We start from the raw sequence: 23935 nt of genomic DNA, 5'->3' as shown, positions 1-23935 counted from the left end.
AGTACAAGTTTCAAGCGATTTTATAGTAGATATTTCTCTCTATGTCTTTTCAACTCATGAAAATTTCCCTCTCTCTGGAAATAGCCCTTGACACACAGGGACGAACCTCTAGTTATTATGTTCTAACCATCTGACCCTGACCATTGCTGATTTATCCAAGAAGGAAAACCGGATACTAGTGTGGCCAATCAGGTTTCCTCTCCTGAAAATTCGAAATGTGGGATTTACATACATGGACTGGGGAGTAGTTGGAGCTCAGCTTTATTACTGGCAGTGCTTGAGAGAGGCCTCCTCAATTCCTCTGTATTCTTTCTTTCTCAAGTCTCAGTTTTCAATTCTGGATTCCTGTACCTTATCTCTGTTTCAATGTGTGACATTTTCTTTTTTTTTTTTTTTTGTGGCTTGCAAGCAAACAAACAAAATCTCAAATAATGCAAAGCTGAGTTGAATGTTCCTTCTACGGGATTCTGGACTTGGGAAAAAGTGGTTGGGGTTGTGGGAAGGAGAGAAGAGGGAGGGATAGTGGCAGGGAGATAGGGAGAGGGAGAGGGAAAGAGTATGAGACTCTAGAATTGTTCAGAATATATTTTCCATGACAACAGAAGGTCGAGAGAAACACGAGGCTGTTTTCCAGAAAGAGTAAATTTGCATAGAGAAGAACTCAGGACTAATGATATAGACAAGGAGTTCTGAGTGTTCAAGTCTTTGATTGTGATTATTCCTGAAATACAAACATATTCCTTTCACACCTAACTTACTAGGCTAGTCTCTTCAGCTGGGGGAGTGTATAGATATATTAAAAAAAACAGCAAGGAGGAATCATAGATGTTTTGAATATGAAGTGACCTTTAGGAGCCAAAGTATGGAGAGATAAGGTAATGTGGCCAATTACCAACTCAGCTTAACAAATAGTCTGGTTCTTAATGTACTTATTCTTTATTGCATTGTTCCATTCTGTTGGCTAGCTCATTCTTAGGTCCTGTCTCTTTGGCCCACTGTTCTTTTTGCAGATTATCACGTATATTTCACATGTCCCCTTTCCTTGGTTCTGCATTAAACCATTAGCTTCAGGTTAAAATTACTTTCTTAGTGTACCTGAACTCATTCATAACGGTTCCCTAATTGCTCTCTCTTCTTTACTTGGTGGAAATCTCCTCAATAAGTTTCCATAAAAGGACTTTCCAAGTTCCAATAGTTGCATTAGTGTGACATTAGAACTGTGACAACAGGGCAAGGTAAGACTTGAGAGATATGCTCCATACAATCAGATGCCATTGAAGTCTTTTATAGGAGCGTTGGCCTGGCCAATAGAAAGAATATGAAAACAATTTAGAAATGGAATGACACCATGCATAGACTCACTGACTATCAGTCAACCTCAGTAGGTGATAAAAACTCAAATCAGACAAGAGTATTAGATAATACAATATTTGAATCCAGGGCACTTAGACAAGACAACCTTAATTTGAAAGGCATGATGTTGGAATCCTCAGAGGTTTAGACTTGGCTTTGCATCGGCCATGAAAGTCTAATCATGGGGAAGTGTTCTGGGTGTTTGTAGTCCACATGCCATGCTATGGTCTGAATTGTCTGTCCAAAGCTCATATGTTGAAAACTATATGTTCATCTGTTAGAGACATGGCTTCTAAAGAGGTAATCAAGTTAACATGAAGCTATCATGGTGGACCCTAATCCAATCTGGCTGGTGTCCTTAAAAGAAGCGCAAATTTGGGTACACAGAAAGATACTGGGGATGTGCTCAGAGAGGAAAGAGCATGTGAGGACATCTGGATGCTACGTTCCCCTGTTGCATCAGCCAGAGAAGGCTGCCATCAGTGAGCCAAGAAGACAGGCTTTAGAAGAAACCAGACCTACTGACAGTTGATTTGAGACTTCCAAACTCCAGAACTGTGAGAAAAGACATTTCTGTGTTTAAGTCACCCAGTCTGTGGGAGTTTGTTAGAGCAGAACTTGCAAACTAATACATCTCATAATCCAACTTAAATCTCCAGTTAGTATTTACTATCAGTAAATTCAATTCAGAGGCTAATATAAAAATTACTTGTAATAATATAATTGATTTTTTAGTGCTTTAAAACTTAGCATTAAATATAGGAATAAATTGTAAATATGTTTGATATTTGAAAAATTTTAAATATCTCTATTTAAAAATAAGTAGTTACGTTTTAGAGAAGCTGGCATATTAGAATGTAGAATATCTAACAGATAAGCCTTGCTATTCCCATTTAAAGTATGATAACTGAATAATTTATGAAGATATGATTTTAAGGTTAAATTTTATGCATTTAGAAGCCACATCAGAATATTTTAGGCAAACATAAGGGTCATTATATTTATTTTATTAGATTTATAATAGGCATTTAAATGCATGGGAAGGCTTATTTTTAGGTAAAAATTTAAAATTCTTAGAAAATTAAATACAATAAAGTTTATAATTAAAATTTAAAATGTTCAAAGGAATTTAGTTAAACTATAGAAGGACCCATAAAAGTGATTGTTAAAATTTGGTCAAATCTATAGATAGAACAATAAAATTTATACATTATAAAGTGTATGAAACTAGGGTTTTTAATTTATAAATTTAATAAGTCAAACATTTATTTGATCACAAAACATCTCGGACTAACAGAAAAGTTGTAGGTATACCACCAAGACCTTTTCCCATGAATTATTTATAAATAATCTACTGACATGATCCCCTTTGGACCCTCAAATGCTTCAGTGTAATTTCCTATATTTAAGAACATTCTACTACATAACCACAATATAATAATCGAAATCAGGAAATAAATCTAACCACAATACAATCATCAAAATTGAGAAATAAATATTCTTATATTACTACCATTTAATCTTCAGAACCTTAAATTTTCACCAATTGGAAAAGTTAAATTTTCACCAGTTGCCCCCAAATTCCCTTTATAGAATAAGGATCTACTTCAGAATCATGTCTTGTATTTGGTTGTCATGTCTTCCTCTCTATCCTTCTTCAGACCGGGACAGTTCTTCCTTTTTACCTTCACTGTCATGATCTTGACACTTTTAAAGATTACAGGCCAGTTATTTTGAACAACATCTCTGGATTTGGGTTTGCCTGAGTTTTCTTTTGATTAGATTCAGGTTATGCAACTTTGGAAGTACTATTACAAAAGGGATGCTACCTTCCCCTGTTGCATCAGATGAGTCTTGCTCTTCCAATTTAAAATGTCTATTTGACAAATTGATTCAGAGATGAATCTTATTTGCTAGGGCACAAATTCATTTTGCTTCGTTACTGATGATATTTTCTTTGATCATTTGCTGAAAGTGGTGTCTGCCAGCTATTTCCATTGTTTTCTCTGTAATTAATAAATATTTTGTGGATACTATGTAAATATCCTCTTTCTTATCTAACATTCAATTTGTTCATGTCTGTGGATCAGTATGGACTCATTGTTTCCTACTTTAGCTCTGTATTTATCATCATTTTGTTGCCCTAATGGTCCCATATTTGGCCAGTGGGTACTCTTCACACTGAGTTCTGTGATCCTTTTGATAAATCCCATTTGTTTTTTGAGAACTTTTTTACTTTCTGGCACAACAAAGTATTCCAGACTCTTGTATTTTCCCTGCTTCAGCCCCCAAATTAGTTGTTTTCTCAACGATCCCCATCCCTGATTTTTTTTGGTGGAAAATGGTGTTAGGAATCTGAGATCTGGGCATTAGGTATGCTCACTGATATTGGTGGGTGGCTGCTCCCGGGCTCTTTCAGTGAACAGAGTGAGAGACTATACATGCACAGATATATATTCTATATCTGTTCTATATATTGTATATACTGAAAATTAAGAGATCACCCTGATATACCCAATTCCAATGTAACACCACTCCACTCAACCTGCTTGGAATCTGGCATATCCCCCCGCAAGAATACACCCTTGCATTTGAACTGCGACTTCCTGCTTTGGGCTCTACCAACCCCACACCTGAACAGATTTCCACCGTCTTGTCCCCACCTAATTGCCTCAGTACAAGATTGTTTAAACGTATCTCAAAACAATAAGAGCTATTTATGACAAACCCACCGCCAATATCATACTGAATGGGCAAAAACTGGAAGCATTCCCTTTGAAAACCAGCACAAGACAAGGATGCCCTCTCTCACCACTCCTATTCAACATAGTGTTGGAAGTTCTGTCCAGCGCAATCAGGCAAGAGAAAGAAATAAAGGGTATTCAAACAGAAAGAGAGGAAGTCAAATTGCTTCTGTTTGTAGATGACATGATTGTATATTTAGAAAATCCCATTGTCTCAGCCCAAAATCTCCTTAAGCTGATAAACAATTTCAGCAAAGTCTCAGGATACAAAATCAATGTGCAAAAATCACAAGCATTGCTATACACCAATAACAGACAAACAAAGAGCCAAATCATGAGTGAACTCCCATTCACAATTGCTACAAAGAGAATAAAATACCTAGGAATCCAACTTACAAGGGATGTGAAGGACGTCTTCAAAGACAACTACAAACCACTGTTCAAGGAAATAAGAGAGGACACAAATAAATGGAAAAACATTCCATGTTCATGGATAGGAAGAATCAATATCATGAAAATGGCCATATTGCCTAAAGCAATTTATACATTCAATGCTATCCCCATCAAGCTCTTATTGACTTTCTTCACAGAATTGAAAAAACTACTTTAAATTTCATATGGAACCAAAAAAGAGTCCACATAGCCAAGACAATCCTAAGCAAAAAGAACAAAGCTGGAAGCATCACGATACCTGACTTCAAACTATACCGCATGTTCTCACTCGTTAAGTGGGAGTTGAACAATGAGAACACATCGACACGGGGAGGGGAACATCACACACCGGGGCCTGTTGGGAGGTGGGGGGCTAGGGGAGGGATAGCATTAGGAGAAATACCTAATATAGATGATGGGTTGACGGGTGCAGCAAACTACCATGGCCCCTATACCTATGAAACAAAACTGCACGTTTTGCACATGTACCCTAGAACTTAAAGTATAATAATAATTTTTTAAAAATACATAAAAAATAATTAAAATATAAAATAAAGAATAAAAAATATTTTGAAACACTAAAAATAAAGGAATTAAATTGAATGGGAAAAAGAAGAGGAAGCACCAAATTTTAATTTTTAATAAAAAGTGGCCTTCAAACAATATCTTTTCTGCACAAAAGCCACCTGCAGGGCACATTAGGAAAAAGTGCTTATTTCTATCATCAAGTTTTGATTTTTCTAATATCTTCTAGTTTCCTTTAGATTTCATTTCCTCAGCTTCGCTGTTATAGGATTCATGTTATCCAAGCATATATCCATATTAAACACTTTCGTTCATTTTATACATCATTTCATGGGATATTGCAGATTTTACTTAATTGTTTAGTACTACTGAAAACCTTGCATGCCAATTTGAGACCCCTTAACAGTCAATATTCAATGATTTTAGCAGCCAGCACTGCCATATGGCAAAAGCTTGGTCCATTCGATTTAGCAATAGTGGGATCTGAAACTTTTTTTTTTTTTTTTAATTCTGAGCTACATAATAGTCACCAATTTCTGTATCTTTTTGAAGTAGCACCAAAATTCTCTCCCATGAAATGTTGCAATCAGCTTAGAGGCTATCTGTATAATAAAAAGACAGTCAATATTGCAGTATTCTTTCTAACTTCTTTATTACCTTTATTGTTCTAATTTGCCTTCCAGCTACAGGGCTCATTTATTATTCTAATTTGCTCTGTCTATGGAATTTATTTAAATTTAGCAAATTATTAGGAAATTAACATGTTGGTACTTAAGTCTTCCTTCTGGAAATGTGGTCAAAAATGACAGCTTGTATGTAGAGTTCTGTCGGGATAGGGATTCTAGTAGAGTTGTCACCTGGCTGCACCTAAAATACATAAATTACACCGTTAGTCAAGTCTATACAAATACTTGGCATTATTATTATTATTTTTTGCTTTATATTGTAGAAAACAAAACTAGCAAGTTTGTTTCCACGGAGATATATACATTTTTCCCCCCTAGTCTTTTTCTCAGGAGTGATCATAATTCCAATTAGGAGCTTTGAGGCCCTGGGTTGTGATATTGAAAATGCCCAGGATCAAAGCAGTGTCACAGGCTCATGCTTGTCTAGACTTTACTGAACCCCATGAGTCACTAACTTCAGAATTCCTAGCAAAAGACTTTACAAACACATGTGACTTCAGGGTAATAATTCAAAAAGAATCCTACCTTGATTTCAAGTTTGTTAAATAAAATGTCTCAAGTTTGGGATTGATTTAGACCAGTGAAGTGCCGGTCCATGGTGGGTTTTATATAAAGCATCTTTCTTATCACTTTAAAAACTATTTGATCTGCTTTTTTTTCTTCCTTCAAATTATAACCTTTTAAAAGGATTTCATCTTTTTTTAAAAAATTAGCACAGTTTATCATACTGATAGGTTTCTAGAAAGCCTCTATGGAAATAAGTATTTGCTAATGTGGTATTGATAAGGGAGAAGAAAGAAGTTTGGGTAAAGCTGATGCTCAGAGGAGAAAAAAAAATGATTCTAAAAGAGTTGCACAGTATGTACAATTAGAAAATTTTAGTTACTAGGCCTTTTGTATATTTGATGTAGAAAAGAGTGATATTATTTGCTCTCTCTTCTAAGAAGAGATAATTAGAAATTTAGAATTGAGGATAAAGAGAAGTTTTGGTATTGCCTTTTCCATATGGTACTTAATTTCTTGCACTAAACAAAAAGTGGGTGTCCTGACTGTGCCCCCATCTAAGTTAGTTTTGCTTTTTATTATTTTTGTGCTATTTTACAACTCTTCAAGTTGTATAAAACTGATAATAATGGAAAATATCTTGCCCACAAAGATGCAAAATAATTGTGCCCAGTGGAATTCAATTCATCATTGCCCTGTATAGAGACCTATTTTGCAGCTATTTTTATTTCAATTTTCCTTATTCCCTATACACATATCTTTCTGCTCTTTGAATTCTCCTTTGAACTGGTTATAATATCTTACTGGTTCCTTCTATAATTAATGAATTAAATGAAATCTTTTGAACATTTATCTTATAGCTGCATGAGAGTTATTTACACCCCTTTAAAAATTATCTTGTAAATATTTTGGAGGTTCTTCTGCCAATAGTCAGTGGATTCCTCTTATAGATGAATAACCTACATGCTGGAGAAGGTTGTACCCCTGGAGGCTTAAACCCAGACTCCCAAAGGTAAATCCCCAGTAGCAATAGAAATTTAACTTTGCAGATCTTCTGTTTCTTCCTATATTTTCCTTTTTGGCTATTTTTGTGTTTTGTTTTTGTCTTTGGAGCTCTTACAATTGATATATTATTTCCTCCTGGTGACAGCAGTGATTCAGAACATCGTGGGCTGGCCATTGTTATTTCTGTAAATGGATTAATGGATTACAGAGATTTATTCCCCTTGTGTGACAGACAATAATCTTTTTTAAAGTATTTTATTTTTATTGGTTGTTATTTGTCTATTTTGAGCTCAAATTAAGACTCTTGCGCCATCAGGAAAAAGTACAATGCTTTGATATATGAACTGGTGATTTTTCTGTGTTTACTTTTGATATGTGGCTAATACTTAGATCTGAAGTTATAAGCAGTCTTGTGTCTGTGTGTCTAGATGCTTATAATTTAGAAAGACCTTTATCTTTTTTTGGATGAGTGCATAATATTTTCCTCTCTCTGAAGGGTAATGAATTACGTTAAAATGTCTCCTAAAGTAAAGAATCTCTGTTCTGATTGGCTTATAGAGTTCTTATATAAATACATTCTTATATAAATCAAATATTCATAAAATTCCAAAAATTAGGAAATTAAAAGTTATAGTATTTTAAATTGTGCTATACTTAATAACTTATTTTTACAGAAACTCAGAAATGTTTTTAAAATTTAAGTTCACATAATGACAGTAAATCTTTGGTAAACAAGACTAATGTAATAATTTTGGTTCAAAATAAGCAGCTATGTTCTATGATTTATCAGCGTTAGGTTTAATATAAACAACATTTTATTCTACTTGGGTTTGTTTTTCTTAAACTTACTTAGGTCTACTAACTAACAATATGCCTACACAATATTTTAGATAATGAAAACTATGAATTTATATTCAACTAAATTGAATCATTATTCAGACAACTTTATTTCAACAGTAATTGCGGTTTTTATTTTCTTTTAACAAGTCAGCTTGAATATAGGTCCCAAGATCCTTAGGCAACACATAACCTTAGACTGATATTAAGTTGAATTATACAATGAATACTCGCTTGATATATAGATGATTTCTAACTAAGATAGGAGACCGCAAATTTGATGCCTAATTATTAGGCATAATTTTAAGCTTATATACTTTTGCTTATATCCTATAGACTGTGTTTGTTTTGGGTCCTGTTAATGAATGTATTAATTTTGTCTCTTTAAAAAGGTATGTGTGTGGCTATTGAAAGTTGCAATATAAACTTTGCTCATCTTTTAAAATGTTTGTGGAAGATAGACAATTCTTAATTATCAGCCCCTAGTTTTCTTCTTGAAATAGAAGTTGCTTTGGTAAAAGTCCTTTTAATATGAATAGTTAAGACTACACTGTGAGAATAGGGACAGACTAATACCACTTTCTATGTCCTTTTGTGTTTCAAAGAGAAAATAGTTTGTCCTATTGTAGTGGTTTTGTAGTAGTATATAATAGTGGGGATATATAGAGTAGTGGTTTTCAGTCTTCCCTCCCTTGATTCTCCCCGTCTCAGAACCTCTGTACAATCTTGGGACTTACCAAGGACCCTAAAATCTTTCACTTATGTAGTTGATAACTGTTAATATTTTCCATATTGAAAGTTGAAATTGAGAACTTTAAAAATAGTTACTGCTTCATTTGATCATAGCAATGACAAACATATTGAAGCTTTAACAGAAATAACATTTGAGGATTAATATAAAAATGGTTTTGTGCTCATGGATTCCCTGAAAATTGCAGTGATATGAAAAAGCAAAATGAAGAGCAAATTTTGGAAATATATTTTATTTGCCTTAATTCATAATACCTGAGTCTGAAAAGAAGCTATGAGATGTGCTACAATTTTAGTAAAATTTGCCCAATCTTGATGGGCTTGTTTTCTTAGCTTACTATTTGCCTACTACATGAAAGCCTTTTTTTTTTAACTTCCTATGTAATCTGCCCAGATAGCAAAAATTATGTCTTATAAAAATAATTTTCTGTGCTTTATATTGAATTTGTTACATCCCTGATTATTTAAGGAAAAGAATGCAAAGAACAGTTTCCTTACATATAAAGATCTAAGGTTCTTTACAACCATGTTAATGTATATGTTTATTTTTTAATATTTTATTGTTTTAAGTATGTACTTAAACTGTTAACTCACTATTATTTCTCTGGTACCCTGATCTTATTTTAATCAAATGTCCAAATGTCCTCTATTATTTTTTCTGATTTTTGCCATTCATAATTGGATCTTAAGTATAGAAAAAATTAATAAAACAGTAAGGATGTCTTTTACACTTAAAACTATCTTTGAGATTTCCCAGATGGCCCTTCAAAAATATCACAAAGAGTTATTCCTTTACCTTTGCAAAGAGGTGCTAAAAATAATTAGTTTTATTTGTGGAATTCCTTGGGAAGAATTTTCAAATCAGAAGAGATGCTCAGCCTTACTTATGTAAATTGAATAGGCATAATGTTATTAACAAAAGTATTTCAGAAATTTTATATGCTTTATGAGAAGTTCCTAAATTTTTTTCATTGCCCTTTCTGCTTTACTTGTTTTTAACCTAAAGGAAAATAATGATTGTAACTCTTGGAAATATTTCCATCAGGTTTTTCTATATTTATCAGAGTTGTAGCAGTGTTTTGCCTAATGACATTAGACAACAATAGTATAATGTTATCAGTCATAATTTCAGCTACTGTTTAAAAAATACAAATGTTTAGGCCTTATGTACACTTACTAAATTTCTTTATTTGGTTTCTTGTATTAGCAATTATGTTTTAGTGTTATCTATGTCTTATATCTATCTTGAGACTTCTTCCTCTGTAAAATTATTTTCATCCATTTTTTGAATCAGATATATCATTCACAGACTTCTTTGAAAATAGATTTAATCACTATCCTTAGAGATGTGTGTCTAATTGTCTTTTGCAGTGGCTTTATTATCATTGTTTTGCATACCACAAAAAGAACTAAATTTCCTTGTCTGTTGCATTATTCTTACTATAAACTCTCACCAGACTGCTCACATTTGAAAATTATTAGTAATAAGTCCACAACAGTCATTTTAGGTCCCTGTAGTTTATTGATAGTACTGTTTTACTCTCTGCTTCTCTGAAGTCTCTCTTCCAAGTTATAATCCAGAATTTATGTCTTCAACAAAGAACAGTCTTAGGACCTCATGGAAGATAACAACCAGGTACTTTAAGTATTGACACCTCAAAGCTGAGCTGACATTGGTTAGACAGCTTTCAGATTGCACCATGAGTGGACTGAGTCAGGATTTCCAGCACCAAGGAAGAGGGCTGCATATGATGCGCAAGATTTAGGCCAAGGCAGAGGGCTACATATGATGCACAAGATTCAGTGGAATATGAATTAAAATGGTAATAAGACTGAATGCAGTAATGAGATAATTTTCTTATAGTTATTCATTTGGGATATTGTTGATGTTGTCTTAATGTTTCCTTTTTCAGATAAATAAGAAGACCCTTTCTCCTTCTTCTTAAGAAATCTGTAACCCATAGAAATTTAGTAGGATATACTTTATAAAATGAAATTAAACATTTGAAAATGACATGTGATTTTCATTTATTTCTCTAGGACTCAGAAATTCTTACTGAGTCTTTTTACTTTCCATGGCCATTTAATAATCTGCATCAGTTCAGTAAGAAGTTGTCATCCTTTTTACCAGGATGTAATTGTACAAATTATAAAACCAAAGCCTTCCCTGTAATGTCATGTTTGAAAAAAAATGTTCATCGAATCACACAGAAACAGCTACTTTTAAGGAATTAAGTTCGACTTGACTTACGGAGGTAGTATTTACAAAGACCTTCCAGACAAACTGGTCTACTCCTTGGCTTTAATGGTCAAGAATATTGTATACTATGTATAAGTTATCTTAAGATATTTTGGGACTTTTAGAAGAGAATAATTTACCTAAAGTTATAGGTTTTATAGGTGAAATCTTGTGGACAGAGTTTCTTGGATTTAGTTTTCTAGCAGCAGGATGACAAATAATAGAGGGCCTTAAAGTCCAATTTGAGATTCCTTATGAATACTTCCAGACAGAACTTAATTTAGTATTTGTTCAAAATTGTATAGCCTTAGAATTTACAACACAAACTTAAGGTGACCTATATGGTAAAATAACACTTTTGAGACACCTATATAAACAGTAAGGTAAACCTAATAAGACTAGCTGCATTTTATGATCAAGAATAATCTTTCCAAAATTATTATGATAAAAAGAGGAAAAGAGATAGACTGACAGAGAAACTTGTGAGAAACTTTGAAATGGGCAAAAAATCAAACAGTGGGTATCTTGATTACTCACTCATTTAGGTTTTCTCATTTACGATCTATATTACAATTCCACAAACTTTAGAAATTCGATAATAATTCAAATAATTCTTGTCTGTAGTAATGCAAAGTAGTTGTGTTCAGTGGAATACAATGGATTTTTGCATTGACGCTTTTTATTTATTTGCAAATTTATTTTAAAATCTGTTTATTCCCTTTTATGTCTCTGCTCTTTGAATTCTCCGGAATCAGTTGTAATACCTTACTGGTCCCTCATTAATTAATGAGTTAAAAATCTTTGCCATATATTCACTCTATATCTGTATGAGAATGATGATTCTTTTCTTTTAAAAATCGTTTCTTAATAATGTATAAAAAGAGTGCTAAAAACCGTCACACATACACATCAGCAACAGCAAATGATGTAACTGGCTGAGAAAATTCAGCACTTAGAAAGCTCTTCCTTCAAATTCATGGCACTGTAAGGAGCTGTGAAAAGATTACTGCCTGAAACCATTACTGGGTCCCAGGAGAGATGGGACTCCAAGCCAAGTATAAAATATGGGTAAAACAAGATATTGGAATAAGTCCAACAGTAAAAAGTTACCGAAAAATAATAATTGATGAAACAAAATAAGAAGATTCTAACCTTATTCTACCAAATCCCAGAAGAATTACAGATTTAAATGTATCAAAAGAACCATAAACAAATTTAGAAGAAAATATATGTAACTATTTTCCTGATTCTAGTATAGGAATCTTTTTAAATATAGAAGCAATGAAAGCTATCAGAAAGAGAAATCAGTAGTTAGGATCATAGAAAAATTTAAAAATTTTGCATGACAAAACAATTGTAAACTTTAAAAGAATATAAATTTTGGTATGTCACTAAAAATATGATAGCCAAAAGTTTTCTACCCTCTGCACATATAATACTTTAAAAATTTATTTTAAAATTCCCATTAAAACCCTACAGGAAAGTAGGTAGACAGCAATAACAATTGTAGAGAAAAGGAGATTGGGCATGGTGGCTCAAGCCTATAATCCCATTAATTTGGGTGGCCAAGGCAGGAGGATCGCTTGAGGCCAGGAGGTGGAGACCAGCCCAGGCAACATACTGTCGCTATAAAAGAAAAAAAAAGAAATTCTTAGGCATGGTGATTAGTGCTTGTGGTCCCAGCTATGCCAGAGGCTAGGGAGGGGGAATGTGCCAGGGTGGAAGTGGGTTCATATGAGCCCAGGATTTCTAGGCTACAGTGAATTATGACTGTGCCACTGGACTCCAGACAGAGCAAGACACTGTCTCTAAAATAAATATATAAATAAGAATATTATATAGTAGCATGCATATAAAAGAAATGTTCATTTCCAATAGTAATAAAAAATGCAAATAAAATTACTCCAAACAAATCTGGACTGTGAAATTAACAAAGTTAAAAAGTATGCAAAATAAATAGGGCATGGGAAATGGGAAATTTTAAACAGCTCAGATATAATTGTAAATTGACATGGTCTAACTGCAAAGCAATTTGACAATATCTATCTAAAGCTTTACAAAATACATATACTTTGACTAAGCAGTTTCCATTTCAGAAATTTGTCCTAAGTGGGGGTAAAATCAGAAGCTTGGTTGTAGAGAGTTGTTAATTAAACTGGAGGGAAAGCAGAAACCAAACTAAATTTCCACAAGTGGGAAATTCTTATATCAATTATGAGTAATTCAAAGGATAGAATATTATCTACATTCTTTTTTTGAGATGAAGTCTCATTCTTTTCCCCAGGCTGGAGTGTAGTGGCACGATCTATCTCAGCTCACTGCAATCTCTGCCTCCCAGGTTCAAGTGGTTTTTCTGCCTCAGCCTCCCAAGTATCTGGGATTACAGGTGCACGCCACCATGCCCAGCTAATTTTTGTATTTTTTTTTTTAGTAGAGATGGGGTTTCATGGCCAGGCTGGTCTCTAACTCTTGACGTCAGGTGATCCGCCTGCCTCAGCCTCCCAAAGTGCTGAGATTACAGGCATGAGCCACCACGCTTGGCCTATCTACATTATTTTCAATCTGCTTTTTTCACTTAATAGTGTACCTTGAACATCTGCACTAATCCATCAACATCAGTAAATACAGCTTTAACTTTTTAAACTGCTACATACTATTTCTTTGTATGCATGTATCATAATTTATTTAACCATTGCCTGGTCATGAACATGCAGATTATTTCCAGTTTTTAACTCTTGCAATGCAAAATGATTATTCTTTTAGAGTTTTCATGGTTTCTAAGGCAATACACTACTAAGAAGCAATTTTCATTCACTGAGCACCTACTCTGTGGCAGGCATTTTAAACATATTCTCTCATTTCATCTTCACAACAACTCTTTGTAAATGGCTATAAATTTTTAGATTTTTACAGATGAGAAGACAGAGGTGAAGTGCTCAAAGGGGTGAAGTAATTTTCCCTAATCACAAAGCTGATAAGATCTCTTTACCTTCAACTCAGTTCTAAGTATTGCTCCTCTTAAGAATTTGCCCTGCCTGAGCCCTGATGACCATTTCTCATTCCCTTCCAACTTGTTCTGCAGTTCTAGCTGCTTTCAACTGCTCCAAAGTATTTTAGAGAATCCTCAGGTCTTGGAGAATTCTCAAGTGGGATTTATTAAGGTACTCAAGCAGGTCTTTGAATAACCTAAAATATGATTATACTACTCTGTATATGGCCATGTGTGCTTTTTTTTTTTTTTTTTGACGGAATCTTGCTCTGTCACCCAGGCAGGAGTGCAGTGGCGCAATCTCGGCTCACTGCAAGCTCTGCCTCCCAGGTTCATGCCATTCTCCTGCCTCAGCCTCCCAAGTAGCTGGGACTGCAGGTGCCTGCCACCACGCCCGGCTAATTTTTTGTATTTTTTAGTAGAGACAGGGTTTCACCGTGTTAGCCCGGATGGTCTCGATCACGTGACCTCGTGGTCCACCCACCTTGGCCTCCTAAACTGCTGGGATTACAGGCATGAGCCACCGTGCCCAGCCAAAACTTAACAGATTTTTAAAATAAGTTGTTTTTCCCCCCAAATTAAAAACCTATCCCCTTGGAGCAACCTCATATACTTATGAGGTAGTTTTCTGACCTACCAAGTTGGGGCTCACATTTTTGTTCATTTAACTGTGTTTTCTTTTTCACTCTTGCTTCAGCTATTTGAGAAAATGTATATATGTTCAGGCCACCAATGTACATGCCAAAGATAGCCAGCAATAACCACTTATAAGTTATGAACATGAGATTTTTCTTTCTTACTAATGGTCTTGGTCACTATTCATGCTATTGTATTCCATATTCTAATAAAATTCAACTCTCACTCTGCTTTGGGATTTCAATTTTTGAGAAATTATGAGTATTTGCTGGGAGTGGTGAATGGCTGAGAAAGAGTCATGGGAATTAACTACTTGTTCAATTGTTGAGACCCAGGAAAAAAACATGCTCTTTCTTTGAACTAGAAATAATCCCTCAACTGTGGTCTTGCACCTGCAATGACACCATGCCTGACTCATGTGTTTTCTGACGCCTGCTTCTGTGTTATTAGTTATCAGGTTTTTAAGATCATAGAGGAAACAATTATTTTGTTCTTATTCAATCATTTCATCTTGCCAGGAAATTAACTTCTACTCTCTTCTGTACTTCTTGATTTGAGGTAATACATTTTGTGAGAAACTGAGCGTGAACTGTGTCTAAAGCTCTCTGCCTCAAATCTCTCCATCCTTATATCCCTAGGCCATATGGGTCCCTTTTACTTTTGGCATCATGTTTGATTAGGTTGCTCTTGGAATTAAAAGCTTAAAACAATAATTTTGCTTTGTTATGTATGCTTTATTGGGATATGTACCTTTCTTTTCATTGCATATATTCAGCTCAGATGATGGAGGCTTATCATTTATACTCTCTATTACTAAACATTGACATATATATTTATGTATATACATAATTCAAAATTCAAAAAATATATATGTATTTTTTTCTTTCTTGTAGCTTACATTTCTTGTGTTACAGTTCATATATGAGTTCATGCACTGGACCCTTATGAACAATGTGCTTATCTCTGGGGGTTTTTCCTTAAATACTGCATATAAAATTAAAGTCAGTTTTTCAGGTCAAGTGGAGGACATGACATTTAGGTTTTAGGAGTTTTAATTCATAAAAGCCAAGCTCTGTTATATAATTTTAATGTATTCCTCAAGGTCATTGATTTTAGCAGTAGTTAGTTGAGTAAATACTTAATTTATATGTGGTGGGCTTTCAGTTCAGATATACCAGGTGATTACCCAGAGGAGAAAATGTTTAAAAGCTACTTAGTATGTGGGTGTTTTAGGGCTATAATCAACCAAATATTCAGTAATTTGGGTAGCAAAACCAGAAAGTTGGCAAGGCCTCAGCTTTACTTAATAACTGTGACTGTGCCACAGTTAAAAAGCAACATTTATAAGAGGCCTCCAAGGAAAATACAGGGGCCAAAAAAGTGGTGTTGGTGATTCAGTAGATATCCCCTGCCCCACTGGCCCAATATTAATTTAGTCTTGTAGTGCAGTTTGCAGAAACATTTCTGAGACATTGGGGAAGTCATAACCTTGTTTAAAGCTTATTCTATTCAGCTTTTTGTTTGTTTGTCTGTTTTTCAAGAGGGATTATATATAGCTCTTCCTGTTAAAAGGCAGATTTTAAAACTGAGGACCTTCACTGAAGGGCGAGGTTCCAAGAGATTAAATTGGAACCATCTGCAGATAGGATGTAGAAATGTTCTAGGCCTCCGTTTTGAGAAGATCAATTTCAAGGCTATGGCAGGTTAGGATTTTAGGATCTGGGAGGCAAGGGAAATGAAGAGCAGCCAACGACCTCAGAAGCAGAGGTGGCATTAAGCAGGTAATGAACACCTTTTCTACTAATAGTAGCAAGTGCTTGGTTGGGGTTGCCTGAAAGGGCAGAACAGAGGAGAGAGGAGCTCTGAGAAGATGTTGCTGGAATCTTCCTCTAAATTAAAAAAAAATTCAAAAACAAAAACAGGTGATTTTATTAGTTGAATTTATTTTTAATTTTAAACCTTATGTGTCTAGTCTTTTGCTCAGAGAAAAAGAATTTGACGTACTTGTTTTTAGCACCTGTACAATAATAGACAACAGTGACTACACATTTATTTTTAAAAATAATAAAGTAATTGCTACTCTCATTTATGCATGCACCTAACACACTGCCATTACCCTGGACAAATCACCATTTACCCTCGAAAGTTCCTCAAAGAACCCTGAGTGATAATTTATTTATCCACCTACCTAGGCAGAAAAGCACCAGAGTCAATTACTCTGGTAGTTTTTAGCTAAAAATAGCTTTAGCTCTACATATGTTTTCAGTGCCTAAGACTCTAAAATATTTTAAGTTAACCTCAATTTTTTTTTAAGAATTATTTTTGGCTCTACCATTCATTTCTTTAGCAAATATTTAATATTTCAATTTATTCATCCCACAGATGTTTACTGAACACCTACCATGTGCAGGCATGGTGCTAGCCCTGGTAATACAATGGCAAAATGTCCAGAAAGTGTTCCTGCCCTACATTTAACAGTTTATGCTTTACAAGTTTCTGTCACGTGTATTGTTTCATTTGAGCCTCTAGGCAAACTCACTTCACAAAATGAAGTTCCATGAGGCAGTAATAGCGAAGAATGCGTAAAACCTCCCAACCCCTCGCCCACTCTCTGGCCCCCATAATGATCCAGATAACAAGAAAAAATAGCAGTGATGGTGATTTATTAGCAGAGGCATTTAGTGCAGTTGTATCTCATTACACAGCACTCTTTGGTATATGGTCTGTGCTTTCTAGTCTGTGCAGTCCTGGGAATGTGTAATTTCAATGACTTAAAGTTAACACTGTTGCATTACAACATATTTTAAATGAATGAAGTTTGATTGCTTTATGCACATACATTAAGGTGAAGCTAAGACAATAGTACTGTGTAAAGCAGTGGATATAAAATCCAGCTAATATTTAGGGTTACCTAAAGAGGCTTTAAAAATAGAATTTGCTGGGCCTCACCATAGATGGATTCAGTTTGATATCTAAGGGAAGAGCCTGGAGTTCTCTGATTGGTGAATTTGAGAAAGAGAGAGGAAGAGGAAATGCTTTCCTGAATTAATAGGAATTGCTCCTAATCAAGCCAGGGCAGGCTGAGTACTGATAAAGAGCTCTCGTGATAATAGACTACATGCCAAATTAGCTCATTGTTATGTTTGAACAATTGTGAACAATTTTCAAATAGAGGAGTCTAGGCTTAATAGTCAGGAGTATTGATACAAAAAGAACAAAGAAATAAATCCTACTAAGTCCATGCACAGTCTACATTGCACATGCCTTCCAAACCTTGTGACACTCAGCATGGATCCAGAAAGTTTTCATCTATAATACTGTTTTTTGTTTCACTAATGTCTACATCCAATAGAAACTATGGGTCTCTGAGATCTTTTCACATGTCTTTTAGTTTGCTTGTTATCAGTGATTTACCAAGCAACTATATTCAAGATGTACTCTACTAGACAGTAAATAAGATAACAAAAAGAGATGTTGCCCTATAAATTTTCATATTTTTAATATAATTGATTTTCTTTTGAATTCTAAAAGCACACCAATGAAGTTTAGCCAACAGAAAAGTCACATCACCTCCTTCCAAAATGGATTATGCATTTTCATACTTAGAAATTTTGATTCTAAGTCATTGTGACACAAATAGTACTGAATCTCCTTGAGGTCTATAGCATGGCAAAAACTAATTAGACTTGGCTTCCACTTGTGCTGTTTAGTTATTCTCTCAAGACTTTTCTGCCATGACTCTCCTTCCTACACCTTTGTCTCAACCCTTGTGAACCACTAGAATTACCCAGGGTGTTTTTGAAAAGTACCAATGCCTAAGCCTTCCACTCAGATCAGTTATCCAGCCTTCTTGGGATGAGGCCAGACATCATATATTCTAAAGCTTCCTGGGTGATTCTGATATCTGATCTGTGCTGACAGCCTCTCTGTAGCCCCAAGGAGGTCCTCTGCCTTCCTTCACAGCCTCATGTTTTGTGCTCCCATGCCTTTGTGCATGATTTTCCTTCCTATCAGAATACCCTTCCTCTCCAGTCCTCATGTCCTCACCATACCAACCCTTCCAGACCCAGTTCAAATGCCATCTCTTTCATTAACTTGTTTTTGAACATCCTTGGTCCAAAGTACATTCTGTCTCCCCTGAATTCTTACAGAACTTTTGCTGTCTTCTTAGGTTACTTTCTAGCTTGCCATTTCTATGTGTATATCTTCCCACCCACTTACCAGTTAACCTGTAAGCTTTTTAGGACAAGAAATCTACCTTCCAGGTTCACCTTTATACTTCATAGTTCTCAACAGTTGCCAAGGAAACATCAAATGAGGAAGAGGGGGGTGGAGGGAAGAACAAAGAGTGGTAGACATCCATCCAGCTCACTTGTGTGCCCTATACTCATCCAGCAATACTGTCTCTCTCCTCTCTCACACACACATGTTCTTTCTCCCTCTTTCTTTTCTGAGTACTGGGGGAAAGTGAGGTCTCTCAAAAACTTTTCTAGGTAGATATACATAATCTAAGTTCTATCTGTGCTTGAATGATCTGGTAGTTGCAATATTGAAAGCATCAACTCAAAATTTGCCAACTATAGCAGGACCTCTACTTCCAGTCCTTTTTACTTTTCACCTGGGTTACTGTCATTCTGCTTGTCTTCTCCAGTTTTTCCTCCCTCATCTGTACTACTCTACACCTTCTAACATTAAAGCCTAACTTTCGTCCTGTTATTTCTCTGCACAAGACGCTTGGCATATTTCCCCATTTCCTATTGTGTCCAGTCCAAGATCTGCCTCAGTCCTGCAGTCAAAGCTTCTGAAGACCTCTACAGGCTTAATTCCCACTTCACCCCTTCAAGCCAATGCAGAAGCCAAATTGAACTATCTGGGTTTTCCCTTGTCTGTTTTACACTTGTGAATCTTTTCTTGGGTAATAGGTTTAATTCCTGATACTGACTGCCTTTCCCTCCTTATGTGTTCAATTCTCCCCCTCTCTAGTTCAATTTCTAATCATCCTTTAAGTCCCCACTAAAAGTTTACTTCCTCCATTATCACTTAACATTATCTCCAATGCTCTCCCTTCACCATTCCTTTCCACTAGCTCCTGTCCCCAGATCAAAAATCCTCTCTTCTTTCATTGAATTCCAAAAGTATTTCTCTCCTGTGCAATGCACCATTTTCTGCCTTATACTGCAGTTACGTTTCGACTTATTTCCCTAAAAACACTAAGAGCACTTAAAGGGCAAAGATTGAAGTCTTGCTCATCTTCACCTCCCCATGTGTCTCATAATATTTAAGCTTCATTGATGGTTTCTACTAATAATTAACTGTTGACTGTCAGTGAGTTATTTAATCTGTTGAAGTCTGTTCATAAATCAAAATCATGTTCCAATTCAATAATCTTAATTTGAGATAGTTTAAATTATATATTTCTGGGACTGCATAAGAAGGTATGAAAGCATCGACCAAAATAAAGATTTCTGCATAGTTCCTACAAAATCTGATTTCAGCGATAAATTCTTGCATTTTTTGTGACTTATTTGGGTTAATATAGAGGAAAGTGACTATACCCATTTCTGCTATCACTGCTATATCAAATGACTAACATAATTTACTCATTAACTTTCAATTAGCATAGCACTATTACTATTATTATTATTGTTATTATTGCTTTTGGAGGGAATGATCCATTCAATCATCAATTTAATGAACATTTATCAAATATTCATTAGCAAGGCATTTTTCCAGGTGATGGCCTCTCAGAAATAGGAAGTGAGAAAAGCTGGTGTAACTAAGAAATATGTATATATATATTTTGTTGTGACTATTGTACACAATCTCTCTCTCTCTCTTTCTTGCCTTATTAGTGGTTCATGCCAGTTTTAGACCACTTATGCTATGGTAAGACTCAAAGCAAACTATCCCATGGTTAGTGTTTTTTAAAAGCAAAACAAAATGTGTATTTTAAAAATTTGTCCAGATAATATATTGGACAGAGTGCAAAGTGCTTCCATTTAATTCTTCTAAAGATAATACACTGGAAACATTTTGGTGGGTGTGAATCACTCAAACAAGCATTCTTCACTCAAAAATAGAAACTTGGCTTATTTGTTCCAGATGTTATACAGCTGCAGGGAAGTTAAAGCCAGTGGTCCTGTTTTCAATGCAACCAAACTCTTATTGCATTTGGAATTTCCTAACCAATGAACTCATATTACTTGTTGTAAGACCTGCACAAGTTTCTTTTTCCACTGTTACCATTCCCAAACAACTGCCTTTGGTGGGAAACATACTTCAGAATTAATGAGTCCACATCTGTGTTGGACAAAGTAAACACATCCTGTTTATCACTGTTTCCACCTTTCATTTATCTTGACCTCTTTAATTTTAAGCATAAAGTATTTCAAAGAGGGTACATGAAGGAGAAGAAAAGGAGAGCTGAGTTGCTCTTACAATATTTTACAGCCCTTTTAACTACTGGAGTTATGAGATATTCACCTTAGGAAGGATTTCAATAAAAGTTGCTGAAAAAAATATTGACTATAAAAATGTAATTTCTATCAATATATATTAGTAGTTATTAAAGTAACTACAGATATTATTTTGCTTATTTCTTGGTTCTTCCTTAGGGCTGTAAGAAATTTTATGTTGGATGCATGAAATACAAAAGATCTTGGATCTTTGAAGAGAGAACAAGTTAAGAAATTTTGTAGCAATGTACAATATATCTTGTCCACAATAATTAAAATATATAAGTGTTTTTCTACTTATTTTTTAAGAACAGAATGCCAGATGTTTTTAGACTATTGACTTTTTATGGAGATTTTTCTCAAATTGCAGTTCATGAACAACCTGTAGCAGAATCACACTGGCTGCTTATTAAAATATGTACTTCTGGTCCCAGTTGAGGCAGAATCTCTAAAAATTGGGCCTGGTATTTTAAAGGAACTCTAGAGATCAGAAAGAAACAAAACAAACAACAACAACAACTACTACAAAAACCCTCTCTCTTCTAGTTGTGACCACTAAAACCCAGGGAAGTTGAGTGAATTTATCAAGGTCATGCAGCCAATTAATAGTAAAGCCTAGGACTCTGTTTACTAATGCTGAGACGAACATTTCTTTTCATAAGTCTACTATTAATTTTTACTTTCCACAAGATAAAATTAAAATTTAAAGAAATATACATATCCAAATGTTGTTTTATGTCTCGCCTGATAATTCTTACTCTTACCACTCATTAACCAAATGCTCTTTATTCAAGAGTTGGAAAAAAATTTCTTCAAATTTATCATAAAATCTCATCAAAATCTTTCAGAAAAAAAAGAGACAAATGTTATATGTCATGTTGCAATCTCATGGTTGACTATTTTGGAAGTTTGAGTTTGAGTTAAAATTATTTGAGCCATGTTTAAGCAACAGTTCACATTCAATAATGATTCCCCAAAGACTGTAAAAACTACAATTCATGACATACATTCTTGAAATATGCCATTAGTTAAAATACAGCCCCAAAATAGTTTAAATATGATGTAATTCAAAATTGATTCAAATATTTGTTTCACACATCTTAACAAGAGTGTTCATAATTTAAAATCTTTTCTTATTTATATAGTTTAGACTTCTAAGGAAATGACTCTGGAAATGCTATTTATTAAGTTTTCTGTACTTTGTCCCGACTGATCTCATTTTGACACCCATAAGTAAAGAAGAACCACTAGAGAGAAGGTATGTTGATAAACTACTCTGGTATTCATAGATTCATAATAAATACAGCCCTAAAAACTCTCTGATCCAGTACTTCATTTCACTAATGAGAAACCTCAGACCAAAAAAGAGTATTGTTATTTTGAAGGAGATGGCATTGTGTTAGAACCTGCCAGTTGTCTACTTAAACCTCTCTTCTCCCTGTCTCAGAATACCTGTTTTTAGCTGGGTGCATGTTCATTTGAATTAAGATTATATTTCCCAGCTTTGCATGTAGCTAATCATCTCCATAAGACTAACTTCTTGCAATGGAACGTAAGTGACAGTTTGTGCGGTAGCTTTTTGGAAACTCCCTTTAAAGGCATCAGGGGAATGTTCTTTGTACCCTCTCAACCCCATCCAGGCATTATGTTTTGAATGTGGTTGTTTTAGCTGGAGACCTATTTTGGCCCAAGAAAATGAGGATCACCCTGGCCCAGATGACTGTGGAGCTGTCGTTTAAACCTTGGACTGTCACTATCTACACTTACATGTGGAAGAGAAAGCAGATTCTATCCTGTTTAAATTACTATCTTGGCATTTCTGATATTTGTAGCTGAATCTCATTTCAGGTAATCATCTATTTCTTGTTACAGAATTTTGGTCATTAATTCTTTAAACACATGGTTATTTAGCATTTTTTTTTTGAGATGGAATTCCGCCTCCCAGGTTCAAGCCATTCTCCTGCCTCAGCCTCCTGAATAGCTGGGATTACAGGCATGCACCACCACGCCTGGATAATTTTATATTTTTAGTACAGATGGGGTTTCTCCATGTTTGCCAGGCTGATCTTGATCTCCCGACCTCAGGTGATCTGCCCGCCTCTGCCTCCCAAAGTGCTGGGATTACAGGTGTGAGCCACCACGCCTGGCTTATTCCGCATTTTTTATGTGCAAGGAACTGTACTAAGTGGATATGAAATACAGATTGGATTTTTGACTTTGGTTTTCTAAAAACTTTTGGAAAAGTTTTTATAACCTGACCCCCCTTTCCTTTGGCCCATCCTTGTCCATATTCCATGTGTATCACACAATTTTTATTTATTTTACTATGAAAGAATCTTTTTCTTGCTTTTGGATTTTAGACTGATACTTTCATGTGAATAATAGTTTTCAAAATTTAAAAACAACAACAAAATGAAACCCACCGATACAAGTCAAACACATAATGACTTCAAGCAAAGTTTCAACTTTCATCCCTAGACATACGACAAATCATAACAAAAAGTCATGATTCAAATTCGGTCTTTGAAAATATGCAAGATGTAAATATTTATCTTTGAACAAATTCAAAATATCATGAAACATGTCTTTAAAATATTTAAATAAAAGTGTTTTCCAAATTAACACTTAGAAATACATTAAGAACCAAACCATTTTTAGTGTTAGTCACATACACCGAGGGGTATTAGAATTCTGGGTACAAATGTAAGGTGAGAGTCTCCTTTCTCTAAATGACCCTCCTCCCCACTAACAGCAGCAAGTGGCTGGACATCTCCATGATT

The 23935-nt window shown here is 34.8% G+C and overlaps 1 protein-coding gene across 2 annotated transcripts in view; it reads right to left on the bottom strand.

The window, feature by feature from the left end:
• Positions 1–5684: 5684 nt before the first annotated feature.
• The window catches only part of CFAP299 (cilia and flagella associated protein 299), a 659626-nt gene continuing 641375 nt past the window's right edge, over positions 5685–23935 (bottom strand). For both annotated transcript variants that reach the window (XM_003265806.4, XM_003265805.3), the window contains one exon: positions 5685–5921. In XM_003265806.4, coding sequence (XP_003265854.1) covers positions 5826–5921 — 96 coding nt within the window. In that variant the 3' untranslated portion in view covers positions 5685–5825. The remainder of the gene's footprint in view (positions 5922–23935) is intronic.

Source organism: Nomascus leucogenys, chromosome 9, assembly GCF_006542625.1.
Source record: "Nomascus leucogenys isolate Asia chromosome 9, Asia_NLE_v1, whole genome shotgun sequence".
NCBI classification, from domain to species: Eukaryota; Metazoa; Chordata; class Mammalia; order Primates; family Hylobatidae; genus Nomascus; species Nomascus leucogenys.
This window is presented reverse-complemented; position numbering and strand designations above follow the sequence as displayed.